Below are 13,218 nucleotides of genomic sequence, written 5' to 3'. Positions count from 1 at the left end.
CCGTCGCCTGCTGCCATGGCTTACGCAGCGGCTTCGGCGACTCCCGAGCGTGCCGTCGAGCAGCAGCCGCCCATGTCCGCACCACCGTGCTGGTGGTCAGACACGTCGGCACGCCACACGACGCTCACCGCGGCGATGCCTGCACCGGGCCACACGCCTCCCGAACGAAAGGCTGTGGCGCTGGCCTCGTTTCATGCGGGCCAGCCTCCACCCCAGCGGCGGTTGCCGCAGCACCTCCACCTCGTGCCGCACATGCCGCTGCACGAGCTCGAGCTGCATCGGCGGTTCCAGCAGCAACAGCCGCAGCATCAGCAGCAGGCCGCCTGTGTCATATCTGCCAGAGTGGCGGCTACCCATGGAGGTGTCGACACCGGTTATGGAGTTTGAGGTACGAGCCCACACCGACTTACGGGACAGACTCAAATGAAAGAAGGTATTTGACGCACACACAAAAAGCAAGTTGCATGGTAGTGATGATGCCAATCAGCAAAAGCAGATTTATTCGAGAAAACAAAACGACCTAGGTGAGACACACACACACACACACACACACACACACACACACACACACACACACACACACACACACACACACACACACACACACACACACACACACACACACACACACACACACACACACACACACACACACACACGCTGACGATAAAAATACTGAAATAAGGTCAGTTGAACTTTCCAATGTGTTATACCGCACTTTTTTGTGAATCGTTGATGACTTGCACTGTACGAACAGATAATTTGGACTTCTTTCAAGACTGCCATCATATGGCAAAAAAGATGTTTTCACATGCTGTTCGAATGGAGGGCAATAGAGGAGAGTGGAAGAAACGGGAAGCTCGCTGGAGGAATAGTGAGGACATGCAGGGAGAAAACAGCTATTTTAGACTTGAAGAATATTTTATTGCGAGTGTTGCAGTCTTGAGACAGGATTCAGGACAAAGGCACGGGCCAAAATGAGCTATTATTACAGCGCGTATTGATTCAGTTTAGCGAATAATGTTGCGTCACTCAAAGCCAGTTGCCAAAGATGACCTAGAGCTTCAAAGGGGGTAAAAAGCGCTGACGCTTTTTTTCTTTTATGTGCTTTTTGTTGGAGAACTGCAGGAATGAATGGACTTTAATGGGCCCTTTGGAACGCGCTTTAGTACGTTGCAGGCCGCTCCCACGTCAGAATAGAAAGACGAAGTCTCTATGCTGCGTCGCGGGCCCGTTGGACTGCCCATAACTGTTGTTCAGGAAATAGCTATTTAATATTTTACGGGAAATCACGCGGTGTCTTGGGTGAAATTCCAAATAATTATTAAGGCTACCAAGTTCACCACTGAACATTCATAATAAGCCCAACGTAGACAATTAGTAGTCTCATAGCAGCCATTAGATCAGTTAGCATCCATGGTCTAATTAAAGGATTGATTTGTGCGGTGGAAGCCCCGCCGCGGTGGTCTAGTGGCTAAGGTACTCGGCTGCTGACCCGCAGGGCGCGGGTTCGAATCCCGGCTGCGGCGGATGCATTTTCGATGGAGGCGGAAATGTTTTAGGCCCGTGTGCTCAGATTTGGGTGCACGTTAAAGAACCCCAGGTGGTCTAAATTTCCGGAGCCCTCCACTACGGCGTCTCTCATAATCATATAGTGGTTTTGGGACGTTAAACCCCACATATCAGTCAATCAATTGTGCGGTCGAAAGTTCTCTACCCGATGTTACATGCTTTCTGCATGCGCAGACATAGGAGCACATGCACTAGATCCATAATTGCGGTACAAACCTTCTAAAAAAATATTCGAGCAACGCCTCTAGATGGTGTGCTTGCAAGTACCTGAACAGGTATTTTTTTTCATTCGTCTCTATTCTAAGCACTATGAGCTGGAAACTCGGGAGTATGCCCAATAGGAAATATTTGTTGAACTTCCAGCGCACCTGTCTAAAAAAAACAAAAAAAACTTCTTAACGTAGAATATTGGATCTCAACGACTCCATTGACTCTTACAAGTAAATATACTTTTAAATTGCCATCATTTCGCCATTTTTTGGGCCCTTGTTAGAAGCAGTGCCAAACCTTGTCGTAACGATCACTTTCTGTCAGTCTTTGGCAAAAGTAAGTATATTCAGTATGCTAAAATCTCCCAAGATAAGGGTGTCTGCTCAAAATAGTAATGACAGCTGCAAGAAGGTTAAAAATTCGAAAAGAAATTGTGCTAATTGCCGAGTAGCTATGCCGCTAGTGTGAATTAGTACATTCCAAAGTGTGGTGTGCGTGCACAATGAAGATTATCTTTGAATAGTTCCGTAAATAAAAAAGGTGATTCTGGACTCGATAAGTTGTGAGTGAGAGTAAAGAGCGTGTAAGAACGTCTTGTGTGTAGTGTCATATTGTAATTGTGCACGCTCATCTTTATCTTCAGGCATTTTCAAAATGTGGTTAACCGTGCATTTTAGCGTCATCAGCTCGGTTGTTGTGACAACATTCCTTAAACATACATGTACTGCTCATAAAGTTAGTTGAAATGAGGTTTCGATGCAATGAGGAATCAAAAATACAGTGAATTTTCTTCCATGAATGCATCTACTTCAACAGATGTGCCTCGCAGCAAGTAATGACATACACGAGATACATCTTTCGCGAAAAGTGCGATAGTTGGCCATGCTGAAAGCTCAAGAGCACAGGGTGAATGGTAGGAGGTTCGAGGCAAGCTGGGCAGCGCACGGCAATTTTTCGTGATATACACATATTGTCAGCAAAGCATATATTTACTGGTGCATCACAGTCTCTTGTGTTTTTGTTTTTGTAGATATCTGCGCAACATTTAAACCGTGTTTGGGGTAATTCAAAATTTATTGTGACTGGGACACAGTGTGCTATGTTTCAGATAACGCTATCCAAACTAGACAGTGTTGTTTGCAGCACTGTTGTGAGATAAAGGCACCTTTTCTGCTTGAGAAATATCTTACCTATTCAGTGAAATGAATTTTTTTTCAGCATGCTCGGTGACACAAACTTTTAATGATAAACATTAGAGGGGACCAAGAGTTTTGGAGGAAATTATTGAGTGAGTCATGTTGTACCGTAAAATTGCTAACGAAAAGTAGTAAAAAATATGTGTCAAAATGTTTATTTAAATACAAATAAAGAATAGGTCTGCTTGAAGCATCACTTAGGAGCCGTTATATTATTCTCAGTATTCATAAAAATTTTGGTGAGTAATGCGCTTGTGACTTGACGGGTGAACAAAAACCTTACACTCAGATTTCATAGTTGAGTAAAAAAATATAGGAAAGAAACAGCGCCAAATCCAAGAATTATGTTCAACAGTAGAATTCGCATCACTGCAACGGATGCCGTTCAAAGCAGGCAGTGCCCGTTATCCATAGGATGTTCTTCATATCTCCAGCTCTGCTATATGTTATATCTATGTTATATGTGAAGCTATGTTACTTCATGAAGAGCATTTATTCACATCGCACAAACCGAATTAGTTAAAAACGAGAACCTAAAACGTATGTTCAGACATGTTTTTATTCATAAACACGGGGGGGGGGGGGGGAGAACTGTGAAGATAAATTTTAATGAGCAAACGTATACTTACGGAGAAGGCCAGGGAGAGAGAAAAGCGCGGGCCGCGTAGCGAGAATCAACCATAACGGTAAGTTTGTGGGCTCCCTTAATGCGGCTTTGCATGAACACGACTCATCTCGCCGACTACACACAGTGGCACACTCAAAATATGCACCCCTGCGATCCGTTCTGCACTTTGCTGGTGCGCCGCGCGAGGCCGCTTCATTTATCAAGCAGCGAGGGGACTTATATAAATGGACTAGCGCGAAACGCGGTCTGACGCACCAGGCTCCTCCACACTCTTATCTCCCAGGATTAGCGTTGTGTAGCACTACTGACGTACTCCGGGATAGCGTGTTCGTTATTGCATCGCCTACGTGAATACGAGTCTTCTTTTTACACCTTAATCTTTCTTTCTAGGTTAATTTTGTGCAGTTTTTGTTTGTTAATCGGAACTTTATCATTTACCAATTTGAACTGCTCAATACTTCAGGTACATAAAGACGCTTGCCTGTTCGAGCTACCGTGCAGCCCACCAGGTTCTGAGGACCTCTCGGGAGGGCGTTTTGTACCGTATCATAAGCGTTATTTTTCCGGGTTGGTTTTTGCTTACGGCGCAAATTCTTGGGAGATGTTGGTGCCAGGGTCCGGTAAGCTTATCTGGTGCTGTGCGCTAGTGATGTCCACGGCAGGGGTGGGAAATCACCATCACAGTCTCAGAAGGATGGAAGATGAGCTACAGTGCAACGTGAGGAGCACATTATGAAGCGAGAAATGTTTGGGTAGATGCCCTTAAGAAAAACGTATAATCAAGCTGGCACTGAAATATTGCGGCTTCGCGATCACAGATAGAAAGTTGGTGGTAAAAATGAGAAAGAAAGACTGCAAACAAGGCTCTGGTTATGAGTCTGCAGTTTCATATTTCTCTCAGTATGCTCGTTAGAACAGGGTTTCCAGGCACACCCACTTATTATTTCAGCTACTGAGAAGAAGAACCGCGAAAGCAACGAGCTTTCTCGTTTTGTTTTCAATTTCACAGTGGCAGGTTTGAGGAAGCTTTTCATTCTATCGCTTTCGTCAGCAGGAATAAGGATTCCATATGCCATATTTCACACGTTTGCCTTTACACAGAGAAAGAAGGACACTCTCGTACGGAAAGAAAAGGCTAAAGCAAAAGCGGCTTAAGGAGGTTCCTCTAAGTGTCGCAGCATATAAAATCCAACAAGCAAATTACACAGATCTGGCTATAATCTACATCAAATATCTAATTTTATCTATTTACACAAGAATAAAGGAACAGTTAACCCATTCGTGCGCACATATTTATCTTAAAATATTCATCTTCCGTTCATGGGAAAATGTGTAGTGAGCTACAAATACGAAATATTGTACTTAAGAGCGTATAAGTGAACTTGATGAGATGACTTATTTCATATATACACGGGGTAACAATAACATGCATAGAACATACGAATTATAAAAAAGACAAGCGCAAAAACACATGAAGGAATACAGGTGGCCAGTACACGTAAAAAATGTAACGTATGCCTTTACATATGGTACAAATTAAATAAAAGACCAATTTCTTCGTATATCAGAAGAAACCGATAAGTCAGCCTTCAGCACATCTATAAAAAGGCTCCTTTTTTGCCATAATTTTTGGCGCACTCATTCAAGTTAGCGCTGACACTAATTCTGATGGACTTAACCTTGGTCAAATAAAAGTTCAGAAACTTTATCGCTTTCGTGGAGATTCTTGCTTTGAGATAGTTGCGTGTCGCTGTTTGAGAGCCTGTAAAGACCATTATGAGATTGTTGCTCGTATGGGTGGTCGGTGCTATAGCGGCCCCTTCAGCTGTATCCGCGCGTTTGGCAGGGTAGTCGCTTTCACTAGGGACGCCCCTTTGTGACCTGTGGCGCAAATCGCGAAAGCGCTACGTTTCGGATACTTGGCACCGTCCACGTATCGTGCTTGCCGGTCATTGCTGTGATTGTTCCGGACGTGGTTCACCCTTGTAAGTCGCCTTCCTCGATGAAGTTCAGGATTCATGTTGCGAGGAATGTACTTAACTTCCAGGCATTTGCGGATCTGCGATGGTATCTTGCACTTCTGTTCATTGTCTGTTTCTAGGACGGGTGTGTATCTTGTGCGTCGGAGGACTGTTCGGCCAGTGGGTTAGAGCTTCAGCCTCTCGACCTGGTTTGTGAGGTGTGGTTTGGTGAGCTCTCCCCATGTGTTGTAAACACCCATTTGAAGCAATCGGTCGGTTGAAGCATAAGCATTTTGAGGCAGTCCTTGGGCAATCTTCATGGCTTTTCGTATAAGTAAATTCAGTTTTTGTTTCTCCGCTGTCTTTGGATTCAAATAAAGAGTTCCGTATGTTATGCGGCTATGTAGAAGAACTTGTACTATTCGCAGGGTATCATGTTTCTTGAAGCCACTGCGGTGGTTGGCCAGTCAGATGAGGTGAGCGAGCATGTGCGACTCTGTTCTAAAGCCGAGGTAGGGGAGCAGAGCCGGACCAGTCCTTACATATATGGAGCCCAAAGAATCGAAGCGAGTCTACTTGGAGTATTTGGATGCCTTGTAAAAAGATTTGTAGTATGTGCTTGGGCATGTTGGTAGCTATTCATTGTTATCTTATTGTACACTGCTTAAAAGACGAACACTTGGGCTTGTGCTTGCGCTGAATGTTTGCGCTTGTGTCCGTCTAGTTTTTCATCCCAAGTGTTCGTCTTTTAAGCAGCCTGCAGTAAGATAACAAAGACTTGTGGGTTCGGTACATGCTAACGTGGTGTTCTGCTCCGGTTGCGTGCCTCAAGGACTAACAGTTAGGATTTTTCAGGAGCACACAGAAGACCGCAGGTCTTGAGGTATCATTGAATGATGTTAACCACCTCCTAAAGGCGGTTCTCCTGTTCAGCCGAGCTTGCTCCTCTTGTGCACATTTCGATATTATGAGCGTAAAACGCATGTTGTATCCCTGGGACAGTATCTATGAGAGGGGAAGCTTGAGAGGCGTCATGTTGAAAAAGAAGGGTGAGACCAGTGAACCCTACAGCAAACCTTTGTAAATTAAGGGGAAAGGCTTGCACCGGATGTTGCCTATCTCCACCGTAGCCGCAGGGTTGGTGAGGAAAACGAGCATAAAGGCGTATGTTTTGGCGCCGCAGCCAATGTCTTCCTACTTACGGAGGATGGCTTTATGACTCACGTTGTCAAAGGCACCTTTTACGTCCAGAGCTAGAATTGATGACTTTGTGTTTGCTGAAATGGAGAACGATTTCTTCTTTTAACTGGAATAGGACGTCTTGTGTGGAGAGCACACGGCGGAAGCCAAACACGGTGTTAAGGAAGTAACTATGTTCTACAAGGTGTGTGGTAAGCCGCTCGTTGACCATGTGTTCAAACAGTTTCACGGCGGTACGTGGTATCAGTGATAATTTTTTGCTGTGCTAGAAAAAGAAAGTTGATTCCTTAGTGTGTTGTTGCGGTATTTCGTATAGACGCATATATGACCGAAACTTCATATTCTCTTGGAATCACTTTTCGAATCAAAGGCTGAAACTTAGCGGGAGTTTTTGTATGTAGGCTTACTACTTTTTCTTCCTGGAGTGATTGTGTACATGTAATAGATGAGCTGTTTAAAATGACAACGGTTCCAAATTAGTAATCGTAGAAACCTCCGTGAGTTATTATCTCACAAACTGTTGCCGAGCAACGCGTTGGAGAACGAAAAAGAGGAGGAGTAGAGAAGAGGAGTGTAGAGAAGCAAAAAAGAATAATTTAACGTAACAAAATTTTTGGGCGTGGCGGAATTTGAACCCGATTACCCATGTATCAAAAGCACTTGCAAAAACACCAGTTTACGGCAAAAGAATAATGACCTATGCTCATTCTATTTTATATCTGTCTCGTTCCTGTTTTTTTTTCTCATTAGAAATGGCTACCATATGAGAATCACAAGGAGCTCTCCAACACATTCATACATTAAAGCTCTGTCGCTAAGACCTATTAGGTAAATGATGTATGTTACCAGCACCTCAGGGACGTAGGCGCCAGAAAGAAAAATAAAGGTGTCCCTATTTAGCAACGACGTATTGCACGCCAGAATGTAGCAACCACACCTAGTACACGATTCGTTCGACATGCGTCTGAATCACTGCGCGAAAGTGGCAATAACGACAGCTACAAGCTGGGGTAGAAAGGATACATTTGAACAATATAGGTGACGTAATCCTGGTAGGCATCTGCTTTCCCTACCATTACGCACCACGTCCACCAAACTGCTCAGGAGTTGAGCAAATTGCGGTCACCCACTGAGCGCGAATAACCAGTTCAGCGGAAACACGTCGGGCCGCCTTCATCTTGTTCAAGCTGTTCAGCAGGGGAATAAAGAAGAGAGGAGATTGGAAGCTGGCTACTCGGGAGTTTGCCTTCATTTCCAGGCTCATGTCGCTTTCGAGTGAACCGAGCGAATAGAACGTAGCATGGAAATAGACAAAAACACAAACTAATGCTCCGAGCTAGTGGGCCAGATGGGGAGAACACCGTACTGTGACGAACCGTGTCCTGTACACATTTCTTTTTTTTTTTTCATTGGTGGGGGTTTAATCTACAGGAGCTACCCTAGTAAAACTGAGAGATGGAAAGGGGGTCGCCTCGTGCATGAAAGATGTACAAAAAAAGAACGGGAAAGCCGAGAAGCGCCAAAATTGCGTTCACAGCGGGACTTTAATAGGAGAAGCCAGCACATTAGCATCTGCTTGCGGTAAGTACAACGTCCGCAGAAAAGCCCGTATCCCACCCGGACTCCCGCCGTGCCTCTTCCCCTTACGTCTGAAGCGGTCACGCGGAGTAATGGCTTTACAGCGACTCCATTTGCATGTCTATTTGTGCGTCACCGCTTTACGGTAGAAAGATTTCTTGTTATCCAATGGATCTGGATGCGTGTCAAATTGTCGCTCGCTATGTTGCCTGCTTTCTCTCATAGCTCTGGTGCCTGAGCCAAAGCCGACGCATTTCGTTTCTTGTTTTACTTCCTGCTACGCGCAATATTAGTTACACGACCTTACGAAACATACTGAAACAGAAGTAGGAGTAAAAAATAAGGAAACGCAAGGTGGGATTATTACCCCGTGCAGTGGAACAATAAAAAGGATGACCGTATATTTGTGTGGATGTGTCGTTGGTGTGATATATCATCTTTCTCCACAGCACATGAAAATAGGAATGACACATTATCATCAAGGACATGCGCGTCAAAATATACTATGTCAGGTGCGACCCCGAACGTTGCAGAACTTAGTGGCATGGCAATTATCAGTGGCTGATAGTGATACGTGGCATAATTGCTGCTCATACTTCTAGCAAAATTTGCATCAGTAGCGAATCCACGCGTGGCACCTACGTTAGCTGGACGCATCTAATAACTATTTCAATACAACTGATGATGTTCTCTGCAAAAAAGGTAACGTCTACCGCTCACGGGGTCAAATGTTCTCCATTTCGCGTACAATTCTGTTTGTATAAAATGAATCGGAAACAACAGCAGAATGTTCGTGATGTGCCCTCTGTGCTGCAACATGGAAGGTAGCCCAGGCATCGTAGTGCTTTTTTCCGTACGCCTAGTCCTTGTGAACGTTTTTGTCATCCGCGCATAACAGCACTCGGTGAGCCACTCGAATCTCTGGCAGTCTCTTTCTTTTACTGCTGCTTTCCTTCCTCCCTCAGCGCATTCAGTGACAACCCACGTTTCGGCAACAATACCAGTCCGCTAGCTTTTTGGCTGCTACAATTGTAATAAAACAGTGTGCTGCTGCGCAGAACTCAGTTGGAAGCACCTTTTATGATTGACAGAAGGTTCTTTATAGAAAATGAAGCACTGCCGCAGCCAACACATACAGTCAGCTTGATTTCCCTCTCGCTCCTGTTCACCTGTTGACTGTGGCGCCACCCACCCACTCTAGGGAATCGGCCAAGAATTGAGTGGTCTTTTTTTCTCCAGTTTTACTCTTCCTCTTTCTTATAGTTGTCATAGCTTGAAGAATAACATGACTTCTAAATCGTAGGTTGATGCAAGTACAAAATATTTTGCTACCTTTCTCAATATAGGGGATGGACATTTTCATGTCTGTACTGCACCATGTCGGCCCAAGCGTAAAGATAACAATGCCTATTATTTTCCTCATTGCTGAAATGCTAAGGATTTTGCACATGAATAATAAGACTACAAACCTTAGTGCACTTGACTATCGAATACACTGCTAATGTTATGAATGGATCGCAGTTAGGCGAAACTTCAATACTTCTATAGATTCCACTTCTACTTTCATTGGTACTCTAATGCTGACGTTGTTTTTCTATTTCACTTGCAAACTTTACCATTTCTTGCGAGTACACGCTCTTCATAATAGATGTGTATTAAGATTGTAATTATTTTTTTTTCATTTCTGTCTTTTCTTCTTTGCAGAAACAAGGTGCCTTATGCGTTTATTCTGAAGTATTATCGCCGCTCAAGAAGCTCCTTTCCCGTGTGTACTATTTCATCATCCGCGATCACTCCTTCTTTTTTCCTTCAAAGAAACACTGCGAAAGGCTACCTCTGAGAAGAAAGTAGGTAAGCGGTCCTCGATTTTCGCTGTCTCGCAGTTTTTCGTGCTCACCCTTTATGCTTGCATTTCGTCTTCGCGTTGCTGAAGCTGCAATACGGAAACAGAAATATTCAAATCAATATCCACTCCTCTGTTGAATGAGTTCCATTTCTTGTTGCTCTTTCATATCCAAGAAATCTGTTTATTCAATGCTTATTTGAAGAACCGCTAGAAGATATCCACTTCAAGTTCTTTACACTCACCTCTTCAATCGAAGCATACATGAAATTTTAATATAGCTCACAAGGCTATGTCAGCAACGACATTAGAAGGTCTTAAAGGTTTGATATTCTTAACAGTGGAACTAGTACAGCTGGTCGTTCTATGCTAATGGCCCACCCAAAAAATATGGCCCTAAGCCAGCCCCATTTCTGCGGAGTGGGCTCAATACTTTACGGGGAAAATGTGAAACATTAGGGCAACTTCTGACAGAAAACGCTTAAAACTAATGAGTGAGTATTGCTCTGAATTGTTGCCGCAGCATAACCGTAACACGGCTGAGTAGAGGTAATGACGTATTGCCTACTCCAGATGCACGTTTCTACTCTGACGTGCATGGTCGAATGAGCAAATAGCAATCGGCGAACGTGCAATTAAAACGCCCTATGGTTTCATGCAAGCGTTCGCACGAAAGCGGCAAGTACCACTGGAAAAACGTTTGCAGCCACATTAACGGAGAAGGGTATGAGGAAAGACGACGTGGAAATAATTTCAATTGCATAGCATCATGAGCGAAGCCTTTCCAGGACGATAACCATCTAAGCCGAACTGAAGGCTTGCGTAGCTGTTAAAAGCAATTGACGGTGGCGACACTGTTCGGCTCACTACAAACGAAGGCGTATGTCTGTATTATGCGTTAATCAGGTAAAAATAAAAAGAAGGATGGCACAGTTATACACTAGTATTATTGCCATTAGCCGCGTACACCATCAAAAGGTCCCTTAACTGAACTTGTCCGCATGTTGGGCTTCTTGCAACGCTGGTCGCGAAAGTGAGTGTTCGCGGCCTTAGACAACAGTTACTAGTAAGATTCGCGTATGTTGATATAAGCCGATGTGATGGATATTAATTTAATTAGGCTTTCAGTGAGCTCATTCTTGCATCAATTGTGAACTGTTATCTTTTCCTTCAAATATTTAGTCCTTCCTCGTTTTCATACACCAATCAGATGGGTCTTAGCGCTCTACAATAGTTTCTCAAATGGTGCAACATATTTTCCTGTTTATTGTTTTTGTTCAAAAATAAAAATGCAGAGAGCCTTGTCTGAGATAGCGAAACCCGACAGTGCATGAAAGGCCGTGTCACGCATTTACCATAATTGCTATAAAAGCAGAAGTTCCGCAAAACAACAAAAAAATGCATTTTAATGTTGTTTTTTGTGTGCACAAAACCACATTATTTTCCGAAAAAATCTTTTGCTTATTTCAATAATCTTGTTATAATTCACAAAACTTTCCATTTCAATATGTAACTACGACACTTCCTTCTGCATATACCTATTACGTATTCGACCTTTTTTTTGTCTTCAATAAATAATTTTGATTCTAATGAAATAGTGAAAAAACTACAAGCAGCAATTTTCTATTCACGTATTTTCCTACCAGCATTCAACTTTGAAGAGGAATACCTGATGCTTGAAATCACACATATCATTTGGGAATCTCTACCTTACCTCACGCGAGTGCGTTGAACTTACGGTACACAAGCAGTTTATTTCTGTTTGCCTTCTAAGCGATGAAGCAGAGTTTGCGTGCTCTTCATTTTTAATTACTTAGAGAAGGTGCGCATGGGCAAGTAATTACATATGAATTCATGTTGTTAACGGAGCCCTTTGATAAATTCATTCCTACTCTTGTGCAATTTGAAATTTTCACTAATTTTAATCATGCCATATTTTCTTTACAGATATACAAAGACGTCTTGCGACAGGGCATATCTACAGAAAGCAACTGAAAAGCAACAGCTCCTTCGGAGTGGTGATCTGTGTGCAGTGAACTAAAAATTCAAATAGACTAAAGGAATGGACAACTCTTCCGGTGATAGACGTTACGTTTTGGAAGTTCATCCTCAAAACTGAAATGAATTCCAGGAAAGTGTTGCCATGGATGTTGGTGAAGAAACAACAGTTACGAGTAGAAGCAAACAGACTGAAGCAAAAGAAACACCTCCGTAGAATGCCAGAGTTTGGGTTCACAACTGTTTCTTCTCCCCCTATATTGTGCGCGTTACTAAACAAAAAGTAGGTAGCAAAACAAACCAACAGAACTCCCCTCAGAGACTGTGCACTATTCAAATTCATGTTTATTATATTTAATTCTTAGACAAAGCGTGTTGGGTGAATAGCGTTTTCGTGACATACCTAATTATCATGTTTCTTCGTGTTTTGGAATCGACAATTGTTTTGGGTATATAGTATAAATAATTTCGTACATACACGGACGGCAACACCAAACTGACAACCGGTGCTGTATAGACGTAAATAGAAGTTTGTGTGCATGTTTTTTTTTCTAGTATCAGCCAATAAGACTTCGTCTTTTTCACAATTCAATAGTGTACTTACCAGACCGTCTCCGTCACTGGCTCTACGCAAGGAACGGAATATAAACACTAATTTGTGAATCGAGTTTTCGTTTTCCTAATAAAGGAAGGTGAGTGTTATTATACCATGAAGCTAACTTTGCGAACTATCCTATCATACCTGCTCCGTTGTAAGTATTGCTCTATGAAACATTCTAAATAATTAAAACTAAAATATTTGTTCTTGTGGTGACATTTTAAAATATTTGCTGCACACACATTATCATGTGTTTTACACTTTTATTTGTTCATGCATCTTCCTATTCATTTTGTGTATATTTTAGACATTGATAGAAATGGTGAATATCTATGCTAGTAATCATCCTATTCACAGATGCTTTGAAGTTATTACATTTGCGGCAAGTCAGCCGAACAGGTTAGCCAGCACGTCAGCTGAAGTCCAGATGAGTA

The 13,218-nt window shown here is 43.0% G+C and overlaps 1 protein-coding gene across 1 annotated transcript; it reads left to right on the top strand.

The window, feature by feature from the left end:
• The first annotated feature begins 15 nt into the window (after positions 1 to 15).
• On the top strand, positions 16 to 12,462 carry LOC119177882 (uncharacterized). The gene is made up of 3 exons (XM_075887328.1): positions 16 to 388; positions 10,050 to 10,196; positions 12,136 to 12,462. Exon 1 carries the CDS (start codon positions 16 to 18, stop codon positions 385 to 387), a length of 372 nt encoding a protein of 123 aa, XP_075743443.1. The 3' UTR covers position 388; positions 10,050 to 10,196; positions 12,136 to 12,462.
• The last annotated feature ends 756 nt before the right edge of the window (positions 12,463 to 13,218 follow it).

Source organism: Rhipicephalus microplus, chromosome 1, assembly GCF_043290135.1.
Source record: "Rhipicephalus microplus isolate Deutch F79 chromosome 1, USDA_Rmic, whole genome shotgun sequence".
Lineage (NCBI taxonomy): Eukaryota > Metazoa > Arthropoda > Arachnida > Ixodida > Ixodidae > Rhipicephalus > Rhipicephalus microplus.
Note: the sequence above shows the minus strand (reverse complement) of the source record. Positions and strands in the feature narration are given on the sequence as shown.